We start from the raw sequence: 15,674 nt of genomic DNA on the forward strand, positions 1-15,674 counted from the left end.
AAAATTATGCTATATTTTACATAATATATTACCTTCTGAATTTAGATTTTTACTTTGAAAGTTGCTAACAATAATTTGTATTATTTTTATTTTTAAATTTTTTATTTTCATTTTTAAATTTTTTATTTTCATATTTTTTATTTTTTTATTTTTATCTTTTTATTTATTTTTTTTTTTTTATTTCTTAATTTTTATTTTTCAAATGCGTACACTACACTCCAGTTAAGATTTTTTTTAATTATAAGTATTTTAAATTTATACAAAAAGATTTTAACGAGTTTGTGAGCAGAAATCTGCAAAGATTTCTGTAGTTAAAAACAATAGCGCGTTTACTAATGCGTATAAGCTTCGGCGACCCAATAAAATAAAAATTCCAAAGTATTTACATTATTTGCACCGATGCAAGTTACATATAAAGTCAAGATCGGCGTTTATCTTCAATAAAGTCTATCAACTTTGCCTTTATATTGAGTCTTCGTTCGAGGCATCAACTTCTCCATCGCTAACGCCTTCCAATTGTTATCTACGTTGACGACGGCTTTCGTCATGCTGACGACGTTCATCACGCCTGTACGGATGCGGACGGGAACGTGTATTTGAATGTACGTTCATACGGTCCCTGACAAAGTCCATATCGCGTTCGCGATCGCTGCTACCTCTTTCACGACTTCTACTTGTCGTAGCTCTTGTACAATCCGGTGAGTTTGTCCGAAAGGGGTTGGAAAATTGTGATGAGATATCATTGTCATTCATACCTGGATCATAGAAACTTGGATAACTTGTGCTGCGCAACATACTATTGTCACCGGGGCGTGTAATATAGCGTTCACAGTCGGTCGGCAATGAGCGGCGATTTCTGGATGCATTTGGATCAACTTGAAGCTTAATGGTTAACGTTTTCCTGTAGAGTGTCAAACCTGCAAATAATTTAACAGCATACGATGGGGTACAACGATTTGAATAAACCACGAATCCAAAACTTCGTTGGCGTCCGCCATTATCCTTTGGTATGCGTATCGTTTCGAGTGGTCCTGCTTGTAAGAAAATCTCATAGAGTAATTCTTCAGTTACACGATCGTCCAAATTGCCAACATAAAGTGTGCGTAATTGTTCATCATCCTCGTCGTCTGTGTCTCCACCATTATCATCAATTGGAGATTGAGCCAAATGCGGCGGTCGCTGGTTCAACGCGTAGCCTGGTGGCGCAGACATAGAATACAGCAATTGATTTGCAAGCTGGATTGCAGCTATTTGCTGTGCCTGCCACATTTTTTAAACGTTATTGAATTTATTTTGCTGTTATAAAAGTAACAAAATAATGCGATTTCTAGATAGACGGCGGGTTGTTTTTACGTTTGTTTGGGGAAAGTTGGCGTCAGTGATGTAGTAAATTTACTCTGTGTTGTGTGCATTGACGCATGAAGTACCGGGTACTTTATTTAAGCACGCCGAGTTGCCAACAACATGATAGAGGTTCTTGAAGGCAATTTTATGTGATTAATTGTTTTGGTTAGCAATAAACATTTAAAAAACAATTTTCAATTCATTATCTACCGGCAAGCGATCTAGAAAATTCACACCACGTATTAATTATATCCGACATCAGCGTCATGGCGATCCATGATCCAGATTTATCCAGATTTAAGAATATTAAAATAATTAGCTATCTGTTGAAGTTCGATAGGTTAATTTCAAAATTTTTCAGTGAAATAATAATAAATATAAAAAAAATACCAGTCTAACGGTTAGACGCGATAGAAGTGAAACCTTCCGTAAAACAAACTGAGAGAGAATAAGACGAAAGCAGCATTAGGAGCGGGATAATTATAGGTTCATTATAATATTGCTATAAAGTTCATTTTTTATTTTCTTCATTTTATTATTATTCATCCTCAATGTTTTCAATTTCAACAAATGATACGAGTGGCTTATGATAGCTAAAATATGATACAAATGCTTTGGTTTCGATGTTGTCAACATGTCTTTGAAATACCGCGTCAATGGTTGTTTTTGATCGTGTTGTCGATTCAGTGCGTTTGTTACACATTTTTAAATTGAATGTTGTATTGAGAACGTCAATTAAAGGAACCGCTGTGTCCAATGCAAAATTTACGTTAAAATCGCCACTTAAAATCATTGGAACTTTATTGTAATCTTTTCTAAGTATCCGCGATACTTCTGGTGTATACTTTATTAAATTTTCGTGAATGAATTCCGTGATGCTATTTATTGATTTTTTTTTTCTGTCGATATTCACGACACTTTTCTGCATTATTTTTCGGCATAATTGCGGTAAATATTTAAAAATGAAAATATTTACGAATATAAAAATACACACGCGGTTGCTATTATGAGCGTCCCCAGCAAAACCTGCGTGACCGAAACTCTAACACAATTACATTTTTTTGAATGTTACAGACACATATGCACGCAGGTTTTGCTGGGGCGTGACCGAAACTCTAACACAATTACACATATGCACTCGTATTTGTTTGAAAATCGACTTTTTTTTTTGGTTCTCCGTCACCTTTGGAAAATGTGTAAACAGTAAGCAAACTTTATTTATATATTTTTCCTCATTTTTGCATCAGTAAAATTAAACAAGTTCGAATCTCGGTGAAAACACCAAAATTAAGGAAAACTATTTTTCTAATAGCGCTCACCCCTCAGCAGACAATGGCAAAACACCGAGTGTATTTCTGCCATGAAAAAAGCTCCTCATAAACATATCATAAAATAAAATAAAATAACTGTATAAAAAAAATTGTTTTCTTGTGATTCGAACCAAGGATTTTGGATCGGAAGCTCACATTGCTAGCCGCTCGGCTATCGCGCCATGCTGTCGGCGCTGGCCTAAAAGTTATTTAGTTCGTCGCTACGTTTATATCAACATATAATATAACGCTTCGTAGCCAAGAGTGTCGCTTTTTCGTTTCATCGAGTCTCAAATCACTCTCAACGATTCTAAAGAAGTTTTCACTTCAAAAAGAGGTTGTCTGTAAAGTCGGTTTACTGACGATAGTTTAACGTGACAACGTCATAAGAAAATAATGATGGAATGGTTGCAATTTTCAAAACAAAATTTTAATTTTATTTGTTTGATAGATATTTTGTATGGATATAGAGGAGGAGGTAAATGGAATTGCAATGGAATAGGTCAAGTTACATTTACACAAACGTGAAAAATGACGAAACATTTATCAAATTCATGAAAGATATCTTCAATTTCGATTGTGCATCAGACGTTAATAAGTCAACAACACTAAGAGGCACCATCATCGATTTGCCTTTTTCAAGACACTTTATACTCGAAACACTCCCTTTCATTTCCTATTTTTCCTATCATCGTCCTATTCTCAACAGAGGAATGGTTCATTACCATGCACACAGGAAGAAGGCATACGCAAATACAAGTATGTGAATTTATATACAAATGCGCATATACATACATACATATATATGCTCACTCAAGTTGGACAGAGCCAGATGTCGAACGTTGCCGAACGCGGGGGCCGATTGTGCTCTTTGTCGTTCGTTCCGCGCTCTCGCTTGCAGTTCAAGCACATTAGCTTACATTTGCTTGCGTACGGAATAGATTCGTATATTTGATATGTCCATATGACTTGTATGCATCTTGACATATAGATTTATTCTTTTTGAAAATTAAGCGAAATTGTATGTGTATATGCATGTTTATATACATATATTAGTATACAACATATCTTATAAGGTATATGGTAAATATTACCATACATTTTTTCCTTCATATATAATAAAAAAATTATGAATTATAACATTAAAACAACAGGTATTATTAACAAACTTGGTTTCATTTTAAATTCTTCAAGTAAATCAAATTAATAATAATCAATAAGAAGGCATATGCAAATACAAATACGTGAATTTATATATGTATATTACATGTGCGCATATACATACATATATACGCTCACTTAAGTAGGAGAGAGCAAGATGTCGAACGTTGCCGTTCGTTTGCTTTGTTTGCTTTGTCGTTCGTTCCGCGCTTTCGCTTGCAGTTCATTCAAGGTAACAGCAATGAGCAAGGTAACACTAATGAGCAAGGTAACGACACATTTTTTCGTGCGTGCAGCCTGTTAAATCGAACTATACGACGTTATCCCGTCAAAAATGAAAAGTCGAGAAAAGAAGATAAAGTTTGTACTATAGCTGTCCGGTCACAGCGTAACTACCTAACGCTCGCCTACCTTTGGCTTTGTATCTACGAAAATATTGAGAATTAGGCTCTGTAACTTTGTGTGAATATTCTGAAATATATTAGGAATCGCTTAAAACAAAAAAAAAAATTGATTTTTTTGATCTTATAAACCAGGCTCCCCCTTAAACTAACGTCAGTAAACCGACTTCACAGACAACCTCTTTTTTTTTACTTTACTGCTTTGATTAGCTTCATTCCAATTAAATGACTTTCCAGAAATTTGAAAAAATTGATTTTTTTTACAGATTATTATTCTTTATAGTTTTAGGCATATTTCTGTGGAAGTCGATCGTGAAAATTCGCCGTAGATACAAAATTATGGTAGAAAATGTAACTGCCCGACGAGAGTTCAATGGGCACAGGTGGCTGTCCTTCGTTTGCACTTGAAAGTTTAAACTCGTTTTTCTCGAAACTACTTTTCCCGGTACGGTCTGCATGATAACTCATACAGTTTTTAATATTTTTTGATGCGGTTGATTTTTTTTTTTTTAATATTCGGAAGTTTTTTCCCTATAGTCTGTCGAACCGGATTTTTGATATTTTTATTATTAAACGAAAAAGCGACACTCTTGGCTACGAAGCGTTATATTATATGTTGATATAAACGTAGCGACGAACTAAATAACTTTTAGGCCAGCGCCGACAGCATGGCGCGATAGCCGAGCGGCTAGCAATGTGAGCTTCCGATCCAAAATCCTTGGTTCGAATCACAAGAAAACAATTTTTTTTATACAGTTATTTTATTTTATTTTATGATATGTTTATGAGGAGCTTTTTTCATGGCAGAAATACACTCGGTGTTTTGCCATTGTCTGCTGAGGGGTGAGCGCTATTAGAAAAATAGTTTTCCTTAATTTTGGTGTTTTCACCGAGATTCGAACTTGTTTAATTTTACTGATGCAAAAATGAGGAAAAATATATAAATAAAGTTTGCTTACTGTTTACACATTTTCCAAAGGTGACGGAGAACCAAAAAAAAAAGTCGATTTTCAAACAAATACGAGTGCATATGTGTAATTGTGTTAGAGTTTCGGTCACGCCCCAGCAAAACCTGCGTGCATATGTGTCTGTAACATTCAAAAAAATGTAATTGTGTTAGAGTTTCGGTCACGCAGGTTTTGCTGGGGACGCTCATAATAGCAACCGCGTGTGTATTTTTATATTCGTAAATATTTTCATTTTTAAATATTTACCGCAATTATGCCGAAAAATAATGCAGAAAAGTGTCGTGAATATCGACAGAAAAAAAAAATCAATAAATAGCATCACGGAATTCATTCACGAAAATTTAATAAAGTATACACCAGAAGTATCGCGGATACTTAGAAAAGATTACAATAAAGTTCCAATGATTTTAAGTGGCGATTTTAACGTAAATTTTGCATTGGACACAGCGGTTCCTTTAATTGACGTTCTCAATACAACATTCAATTTAAAAATGTGTAACAAACGCACTGAATCGACAACACGATCAAAAACAACCATTGACGCGGTATTTCAAAGACATGTTGACAACATCGAAACCAAAGCATTTGTATCATATTTTAGCTATCATAAGCCACTCGTATCATTTGTTGAAATTGAAAACATTGAGGATGAATAATAATAAAATGAAGAAAATAAAAAATGAACTTTATAGCAATATTATAATGAACCTATAATTATCCCGCTCCTAATGCTGCTTTCGTCTTATTCTCTCTCAGTTTGTTTTACGGAAGGTTTCACTTCTATCGCGTCTAACCGTTAGACTGGTATTTTTTTTTGTCTCCGTAACAGTGTGAATACCTCTATTTCTATTTTCCTACTTTTGTCTCAACAGGTCATGAACAATCGTAGTTTATTAGTTGCGCACTCTTGCTTTAAAATACAGTTAGTTTTCAAGTGTATTTATTAAATAATAAAATAATTAAGCGAGACTGCAGGCTCAGCTCTTAGCATGTAAAATAAAATTTAAACGCGGTTTGAAGAATTATAATTAATTAAAATTGAAATGGAGTTAAGAAGCAATACGCATAGAGATTACAAAATGTCGTTAGTTAGTAAGTTTTTTTTTTATTTTATTTAAATTATATCATAAGTGCAGTAATTTTACCTAGCATTAATAGTAACTTATTAGTATAGGAGTTGCTTACTAGTATTTCTATTGCTTTTGGAACATCTTTAAATCTATGTATTATAAAATAAAAGGTTTAGGGCTCTATGAAGAAGGCATGAACTTGAATGAAATGCGACAGGTTATGCAAGCACTAGAGGAATCGGAGCTGGAAAGTGAAACCGTTTTCTTTGAAAGCGATATGGAACGCGCGCTGAAGGTACAGTACTTCCTTTTCACAATAACAGAAACACAAAAAAAATGGTATTCAAAGATTTGAAAGTAAAATAACTTATTAGTTTTGTTCTTTTCTAGGAAAGTGAATTGGACTATGTTCAGATGCATCGAGACGCTCACTCATCTACAATGATTAAACACTCAATGCCAGACCATAACTTCAATATTGTTAAACCGTTAGTATAATTGTAAGATTTCTTAATAATCTGTAATCCACATATACATTTTGTTTTATACAGCCAAAATACCCCAGCACATCATTTTCCCAACTCTGATGCATCGCCATTCAGCAGCCCAGAAATAGTATCTAAAAAAATAATAGTAGAAGCTATAGTGCATCATGAACTCAATTGGAGTCCTCCATCACCGAAGCGTAAACAAGCGCAAAACAAAAACATGAATAGCGATTACAATAATAGTAACTTGGAAAAACGTAAAGTGGTGGAGAATGCAAGTGTCAAATGTGATGTTAAACGCTTGAGGTTGCCTATAACTTCATCTCCCAAAAGTTGTAGTTGTGATTCGGGAATTTATTCGGTTTATAGTTCTGGCGATGCTGGTGACGTGACCGAGGACTATCGATCCGAGCCATCATTTTAAAAGTGTTTAACAGAAATGAGAGTACATGCACTACATATTAAAGAATATTGTTTTTAAAGAGTTACAAAAAAATTTGTTAGTTGTAGTGAATGAATCAATTGTTCTTAATTTAATAAAAAAAATAGTTAATCTAGTAAACCTGTGTTGATTAAAAATAAAACTGAAAAAAAAAGTTTGGAGACGGAGCAATTGTAGCTTGGTTTTCAACACTGTCATCCTTTAGTTTGGTCGTTGGAATTGCGTTTGGCAACTATAAGGTAAGCTAGTCGTTTAGTTGGCAATGCGGTAACAAATGTCACTTTATTTCCAGTTTTCTTGTGTCAGCTATTTTGTGTCAGCAAAAGAGGTAAAAATCCAATATTTTGTGAGAATTTCCTAAATTGTTCTTTTTTTTTAGGTTTTTGCGATAATCATTTCAAGTTATGTTCATATATAAACTGGCGCTAAACTATTGCGCAAATCAGCTGCACTGTGAAACAACTTAGTTTTTAACGTTACACACAGCTGCGCTTCTTACGAATGTACACAATTGTGGGATATCTAAACTCACTGGAAGGAAGCTGCGTCTGATTTTTAAGATATATAGATTAAGGTTCACCAGCCAAAGAGTATACGCTTTGCTCTGTGCTAAGAACATTTGGCAAAAATAGTAAATAATATGACTGACCCCGATATTCCCAGTGTTCCAGTTACAACTTTGGCTTGCTTGACAAGTTTGTCAGATTTACTTAGCGAACTTCCAGTGCCAGACACACTAGCGAGTGTGACTTCGTTAAATAAATCTCTGCTATTCCACACCCTAGTGGCTAAGGAATCGAACAATTTGTTGTCTGTGCGGGATGACAACCTCGTGAAGCAACTGGTTAATGCCATCGAACAGACAAACTCTGAAATAATAGAACTTAAATCCCAGTATGCCATTGAACAATTTGGTACTAATATAAACACATACCCGGAACTGCTACAGGGCATTTACAGTTATAGTCCCACAGTGTTTAATACTAATAATGGCAAAATAAATCTACAGAAAAATAATAGGCAACAAACTCATCAACAACAGCAACAACAATGGTACAATGTAGTGCACGGTCAACGAGGCGGCAATTCAACGTTGCAACACGACGAGCTACAACGTATTCAACAGCAATCGCCACTGGATGTTAATAACTCAACTATATCAAATGATTTGCCAAGTGGGATTTTTCCAACAATGGAAATGACTTCCATGCAAAATAATAATTTTGATATTCAAACTCCGAAGAAACGTAAGCAACATACAATAACGGATCAAGGGCAAATGCTTCCGGTCGAACAACAAAAAGTCGATTTCGAAAATATGGCGTGTTTCCAGAATGCGAGTTCTTTATCGGTAACGATGAATTCAATAAGTCCCGAAACGCAACAAAATATAGTTGCGCAACAATTCAATGCAGCGCCACCAACCGCAATTCAGCAGCCTATTGTGCATACTCAAAACCATCAAAATCAATTTTCCGCGCCAATGCCAGACAACATTTGCACAGCAACGCCCGTTGTATCCAATGCCCAATTCCAAGTTAATAATGGATATACCCAACATAATATCACTGCTCTAGTTCCAGGAACTCCGGCTCTTGAACCAGGAACTCCTGCTCTTGCGCCAGGAACTCCTACTCAACCTCCAGGAACTCCTGCTCTAGTTCCAGGAACTCCTGCTCTAGCTCCAGGAACTGCTGTTCAAACTCCAGAAACTCCAGTTGCAAAAGAAGTTAAATCAAATAGTGATGCAACGCTGGAGCCAATTAAGAGTGAAATCGTAAATGATGTTCCCAAGACCAATACTGAAGCGAGCAGCAAACCCGCTGAAAAATCCAATGTTCGGGTATGTATAAATCGACTTAAAGAAAAGGATGCTTCTCTCATGCAACAAAGCATACAAAAATTTGTAAAGAAATCACCAGAGTCCGCAAGAAAATTTGGCTTAATATCTCCACCTGAAGTGGAGACACCAACAACAGCAACGCCAGCACCACCGCCAGTACCGACATCAGCACCTGCTAAAATGGCTGCAACAACGGCAGCTACAGAATCTGCGCTAAATGCTAAAAAGTTAACTACCAAAGCAGCAGAAAGCGATGATGCATTTACCTTGATGAAAACGAACGACAAACCACTAGCAATCAAACGGAAGATTCCACCTTCCGTTGACGAAGTTCCACCAGAACAAATACACTCCCTACCGAAATTACGTTGTGTTGAGCGCGTCGTTTCCACGCCTTCCGCAAAAAGCTCCAAGGACGAAATTTTACGATCGCAGACCTATCAACAGTTTATGCGAAACTTGGAGCAAATTATTGAAACGTTGGACGACACAGAAATCCCAAATTTCGATACCGATGAGGTGGACGAAAACATCGAATGTATATCGTCTAGAATGCTAAACATAATGAGCAACGACATCGCTAAATTAAAAGCAAAATATGTCTTAGATGTTATACCGAAAAACAAATTGGCCCTATTAGTTAATTACGCTATGCGAAATGTCTATTTGGCTAAAAACTATTCTGCAGGCCCAGATGACGAAGACGATATCGTGGACGATGAAATTATGGAAAAGATTTTAAATGGCATCGAAGCTTGCCTGCTAATTTGCAACATCTATTGCACTTCGAAAGATATCAAATTCTTGCAAGAGGACAACATTTCACTTATCATTAAATTCATGCACTTTCAGTTTCGGGAAACAATCTTTCCGTCGTACGATCCGGTTTATACAGTTAAGAGTATGAAGAAGACGGATAATCGTAAGAAATCGAAAATTTATCAAAATTATAACCGCAGCTTGCAGTTGCTCTACTCAAAAGCCACTGAGCTAATGAAAGTCTTCGTTACACTTTTCGATAAATACATATTTGTGGACACCATTATTTTGCCGTTGTCCACCTTGTCCATCGAACCATTCTTTGTTGATAATATCGAAACGTTGCAATTTGTTTGCCTCGAATTGGTCACAACCATATTTCGCAAGGAGGAGTACGTCAAAATACGCAGTAGTATACTCGGCGATATATTGACTTCAATAGATCGGTTGCCGTCTTCGAAGAAAAACCTACGGCCTTTCAAACTAATCAACAACAGTGGCAACATACAAATGGTCACCGCTTTGGTGCTGCAACTGATTCAGTGCGTTACCATTTTACCCGATGTCATGAGCAGCAACTCACAAAACAAACGGAAGGCATTACCACAATACGGAGAACTGGCTAGTCAGGCTTCCAGTTTCTCCACCCAAACCGATCGTCAAAACATCGATGTGATTGTTCTGAAGAAATACGATGTTGCTATAAGCATAGGAGGCAATTTTCTAACAACGTTTTTGAATAAATGCAAGTCGCGCTCAAATGAAACTGATTTCCGTCCAATATTCGAAAATTTTATTTACGATCTCCTGGCAACCGTAAACAAACCAGAATGGCCCTCATCCGAATTACTGCTCTCGCTTCTGGGCACGATGCTGGTGCGTTATGTGTCTGACAAATCTATAGAGCAGAGCATACGTTTGGTTTCGCTGGATTATTTGGGCATAGTGGCTGCGCGTTTGCGCAAGGATGCCGTAGACTCGCGCTACAAGGTGAATGTCATAGACTCAATGATCAGATATATCAAGGTGGAGCAAGAGAAAGAAGGCGACTTGCCCACTAGCAACAACAAGGTCGAATTAAAGGAAGACGAGCGCGTTGAGTTTCTGCAAAAGATACTCCTGGATTTTCTAGCCGCCAATGCACACGTGGATAATCCCATCTGGGATTACGCCAGACACTTCTATTTGACTCAGTGGTATCGTGATATAATATATCAGCGCCGGAATATTAACGAAGGCGCCAAGCGCGACACGTCACGAAAGAAGAGCTCACGCAAAAGGCGCACGGAAGCCGACCTGTCCGGCAGTGACTCGAATGACGACAGCGGTGATGATATTAATTTCGTGAATGTTGATAGTCGTGTCGGTGGCGATTGCACTATGGGTGACCAGGAGCTGAATATGGAGCGTTTCAATGCGCTTGATAAACGCAAGCAATGCCTGCTGAATAACATAAATCCATACTCAACGCTGGGCGATTCCAACCATGCACAACACATCAAAACTTATATCGATTACAACAATGCACTTTTAATAGCACAATATTTGGCCAGCAAAAGACCATTTAGCAAGTCATTTGATGGCTACCTGAAAAAGATAATATTGGTTGTAAATGAGCCGTCGATTGCAATAAGAACACGCGCCATGAAATGCTTAGCTAACATAGTCGAAGTTGATCCCATGGTGCTGAGGCGCAAGGACATGCAAATGGGCGTAAACCAAAAGTTCTTGGACGCTGCAATATCGGTGCGCGAGGCAGCCGTAGATTTAGTTGGTAAATTCGTATTGAGCAACGAAGAGCTGATCGACCAGTATTACGATATGTTGTCGACTAGAATTCTGGACACGGGCGTGTCTGTGCGCAAGCGTGTCATCAAAATTCTGCGCGACATATGCATTGAGTATCCGACGTTTCAGAAGATTCCGGAAATATGCGTGAAAATGATCAGGCGGGTGAACGACGAGGAGGGCATACAAAAACTGGTGACGGAGGTTTTCATGAAAATGTGGTTTACGCCGTTGCATAAAAACGACAAGGACGGCATACATTTGAAGATTAATCAGATTATAGATGTAGTTAATATAGCACACGACACCGGCACCGCCTGGTTGGAGGGCCTGTTGAATAGCATATTTCAGCCGAAGGAGAATACGGCCAAGGGCGATGACGGCATGAAGGACACGCTGCACAAGAAAACTGAGCCGCCGGCTGATATTTTGTTGTCATGCCAGCAATTGGCCGACGGCTTGGTCGCGCGTTTGATCGAACTCGAGGACACGGACAACACGCGCATGTTGGGCTGCATAACCACATTGCATTTATTGGCGAAGGTGCGCCCCCAACTGCTGGTGCAGCACGCAATTACTATAGAGCCTTATCTGAACATCAAATGCCACCCCACAACAGCACCGAAATTTATTTGCGCAGTGGCAGATATACTGGAAAAGGTATTCAATTCTTATAATATTTTTATTTGCCGAAAATTGTCAATTGCGTTGTGGTTTGTTTGTTTTAGGTTGTTCCACTGGTTAATAACGCTAGCGAATCGTTTTTGGCTTCGTTGGAAGAGCATTTGATGTTACTGGTTGTGTCACTCAATCAAGCGGTGGTAAAGAGTTGCGTCTCGTGCTTGGGCGCAATCGTCAACAAAATCACGAAGAATTACGCTTTGATAAGAGATTGCTTTCAGAAGTTTTATCGCATTTTAGATCAAACTAGAAGTCAAATACTGCAAAATAGGCAAATTAATAATTTAAGTGCAGCTATACGCCGGAGCCTTTTCACCATTGGCATCCTGATGCGTTATTTCGACTTCAAGTCGAAAGAGGTGGTAGGCGAAACAAACGGCTTATCACCAACAATATGCAGCGATGTCTTCGATTGCTTGATGTTCTTCGCACAATATAAAAGTCACGACATACGCAAGGAAGCGCTCATAGCGTTGGGCTCATTTTGTGTGATGAACGATGATTATCTTACGAATACGAAGCTGAAGCGCTACTACTGCGACTTGCTACTCTCGGAAACAAGTGATGCTGGCATTAAGATTATTTGCTTGCGCAATATTTGGATTTATCTGACTGAGTCGGAAATGCATATGTACAATAAGGAGAAGGATTGGGACAAACAGTCGAAAACCGAGGATCTTAAGGAGATGAACGACGTGTCGTCGGGTATGTCGAGTCGTATCATACAACTGTATCTGCAAGAAATCTTCGAATGTTTCCTAAACAGTGATGACAACGTGCGTTTATGGGCCGTCAAAGTTATACAAATCGTGCTGCGACAAGGCCTCGTGCATCCGGTCAAGACTGTGCCATATCTTATATGCCTAAGCACAGATTCGAAATTGGAGTCTGCGCACAGAGCGGATGCCTTGTTGAAAGACATCGATAAGATGTACAATGGTTTTGTGAATATGAAAGCGCAGCTGGGACTGCAGTTTAGTTTCAGATTGCAGGGCATTTTGCAGCACAACCTCAAGGGCAAGGGAAAAGTCATACGTGGCTATGTTAAAAGACACATGGACGCAATGCCAACAGCGCTGAATGACTTTTTATATACGCTTTTGCGCCCAATCAAGACGCAGCGACGCGCGCTAGTTCAAACGATTATAAAGCAATTCGATGATCAAAAAACATCATTACAACAAATGCTATACATAGCGGATAATTTGTCTTACTTCCCGTATGTGGTGCAAGATGAGCCACTATATTTGATACATCAAGTCGATTTACTCATTTCTATTGTTGGCACTAATTTGCTCACCACTTTCAAGGAAAATCTAAAGCCCAGCGTCAATGTGGGGGACGTTTTGGAAGATGATGACGACGAAGATGATCCCGATGTGCTGTTCAAGCGTCTGCCAGAGAATGCATTTGAGATGCAAAAGTGCATAATGTCTTCACAAGCGTGTATGCTCCTACTAATTCTAAAGGATCATCTGAAGCATATGTATAGTCTTACGGATAGTAAAATATCAAGGTACTCACCGTCGGAGCCGAAGTTGTACGAGAAGGCAGTAGTTCGTAAAACAGTGCAAGATTTTAACCCTAAAACAACAATAGATATTATTAAGAAGCAACAGGAGGCGATGTTGACCTCGAATGTTGCGAATAGCAAAACCAATTTAAATGACGACGAACGGATGGATCTGGTTATCAAATATTTAGATTTTAAAAAATTAATGCTTAAACTGGATCCCGACGATGAGGATTCAGATGACGAGGGTCGCAATAAATCGAAACTGAATTTAACAGCTAATACGTCACAGCTGAATTCGAGTTCAGCGAGTGCAAATAAGTCGACAGATGACAGCTGTTTAGATGTGGATAAATCAATGAAGCAAGAGAATTTGACTTAATTAAGCTTTGTGACTATAGTAAGATGATGAGTAATATAATGAAAATATATATAACCATGTACAAACATACTTTCATAAATAAATACAAAAAAAATTCACACAAAACGATTTTACTCCAAAAGTTCGTTTGAATTGAATTGGAGTGAAACAACGCACTAAAATAGATTAAAGCGAGAAAAAACAAACGTTTTCCTTTTGAAATAAAAAATATATAAAAAATAAAAGAACAAAGAAGAGCGAAAAAAACAATACAAAAAATAAAGAAAAGCGAAAAAACTAAAAAAAACGAAAAAAACAAAAAAAAAACGAAAAAAACTAAAAAAAACGAAAAAAATCCTCACAAACAACAACCTATTCCACGTACGCTGACGTAGCGTTGCAAGGCGGATTGAATACTCATCCTTGGAAGTGTAGTACCTATATCGAGTTTTGTCGGGGTGGGGTATACGTACTGCCAACATAAGCCATTGAAACGGTATAACAGTTCTTTTAATTTATTTTTTTATATTTTTTATACGAGTATATTAAAAAAAAAAATTTTAAATTTATTTATTTTTATTTCGTTTTTATTTTTTTTTTTTGTTTTTTTAATTTTTTATGTGTTAAATTTTTTTTCTTTTATATATACATATGTATATTTTTTATATGAATATTTGTTTATATATATCTTTTTTATATATGTATATTAGGCCGGGTCGATTTGTGGGGAGGCAAAAAAATCGCCCATTGCTCTGTGAAAATCATTTTCTAGCGATCAAAATAAGAAACTTTGCCGAAGGAACCATACCTCTAAAACGAATTCTGATGTCCCCCAATTTGGGTCGAACTTTTTAGTTTCTTTTCTATAACTCACTTAAATTAATTTTTTCATTTACATATGTTCTGACTAAATAAATTTCTTAAGAGAAAAAATAGATATTATTTAAATAATAAATATTATTATAAATAAATAACAAAATATTATTATATGTAAATAAATAATAAATATTATTATAAATAAATAATAAATATTATTATAAATAAATAATAAATATTATTATAAATAAATAAAAATAAAGAAAAACCATAGCCATTTAGCTGATTTTTTCATGTAAAGGCCAAAAATGGTGATATTTTTAAATTGGGGGACATCAGAATTCGTCTAGACTCTAGAGGTATGGTTCCTTCGGCAAAGTTTCTTATTCTGATCTCTAGAATACGATTTTCACAGAGCAATGAGCGATTTTTAAACCGACCCGCCCTAATGTATATATATCTTTTTTATATACGTAAGTACCTATGTATATATATTTTTATTTTTTTCCAAATATTTCTTTATATCTTTTTATACATTTTTTTATATTTTTTTTATATATTTTTTTATATATTTTTTTATATATATTTTTTTATATATATTTTTTATACTTTTTTATTTATTTAAACTTATTTTTATTTAATTTCGTTTTTTATATTTTTTATATTACTGGGTGAACGAAATTCAAAACATCATAGCGTTTTTGTGTGAAATTAGTTTTTATTGATTTC

The 15,674-nt window shown here is 36.4% G+C and overlaps 3 protein-coding genes across 4 annotated transcripts; 2 read left to right on the forward strand and 1 right to left on the reverse strand.

Moving 5' to 3' along the window:
• Positions 1 to 210: 210 nt before the first annotated feature.
• LOC129247588 (RNA-binding protein 7) lies at positions 211 to 1,396 on the reverse strand. The gene has a single exon (XM_054886767.1). It carries the CDS (start codon positions 1,267 to 1,269, stop codon positions 520 to 522), a length of 750 nt encoding a protein of 249 aa, XP_054742742.1. The 5' UTR covers positions 1,270 to 1,396; the 3' UTR covers positions 211 to 519.
• A 4,703-nt stretch (positions 1,397 to 6,099) lies between these two features.
• LOC129248092 (uncharacterized) lies at positions 6,100 to 7,351 on the forward strand. The gene is made up of 4 exons (XM_054887526.1): positions 6,100 to 6,276; positions 6,425 to 6,549; positions 6,645 to 6,742; positions 6,806 to 7,351. The coding sequence occupies exons 1-4, from the start codon at positions 6,228 to 6,230 to the stop codon at positions 7,164 to 7,166; spliced, it is 633 nt and encodes a 210-aa protein (XP_054743501.1). The 5' UTR covers positions 6,100 to 6,227; the 3' UTR covers positions 7,167 to 7,351.
• A 110-nt stretch (positions 7,352 to 7,461) lies between these two features.
• On the forward strand, positions 7,462 to 14,255 carry LOC129247082 (nipped-B protein). 2 transcript variants are annotated; one of them, XM_054885997.1, is made up of 4 exons: positions 7,477 to 7,512; positions 7,564 to 9,027; positions 9,097 to 12,234; positions 12,303 to 14,255. In XM_054885997.1, exons 2-4 carry the CDS (start codon positions 7,825 to 7,827, stop codon positions 14,148 to 14,150), a joined length of 6,189 nt encoding a protein of 2,062 aa, XP_054741972.1. In that variant the 5' UTR covers positions 7,477 to 7,512; positions 7,564 to 7,824; the 3' UTR covers positions 14,151 to 14,255. The 2 variants fall into 2 exon arrangements, with proteins under 2 accessions (XP_054741971.1, XP_054741972.1); XM_054885996.1 differs by having other exon boundaries at positions 7,462 to 7,512; positions 7,564 to 12,234.
• The last annotated feature ends 1,419 nt before the right edge of the window (positions 14,256 to 15,674 follow it).

Source organism: Anastrepha obliqua, chromosome 5 (genome assembly GCF_027943255.1).
Source record: "Anastrepha obliqua isolate idAnaObli1 chromosome 5, idAnaObli1_1.0, whole genome shotgun sequence".
NCBI lineage: Eukaryota > Metazoa > Arthropoda > Insecta > Diptera > Tephritidae > Anastrepha > Anastrepha obliqua.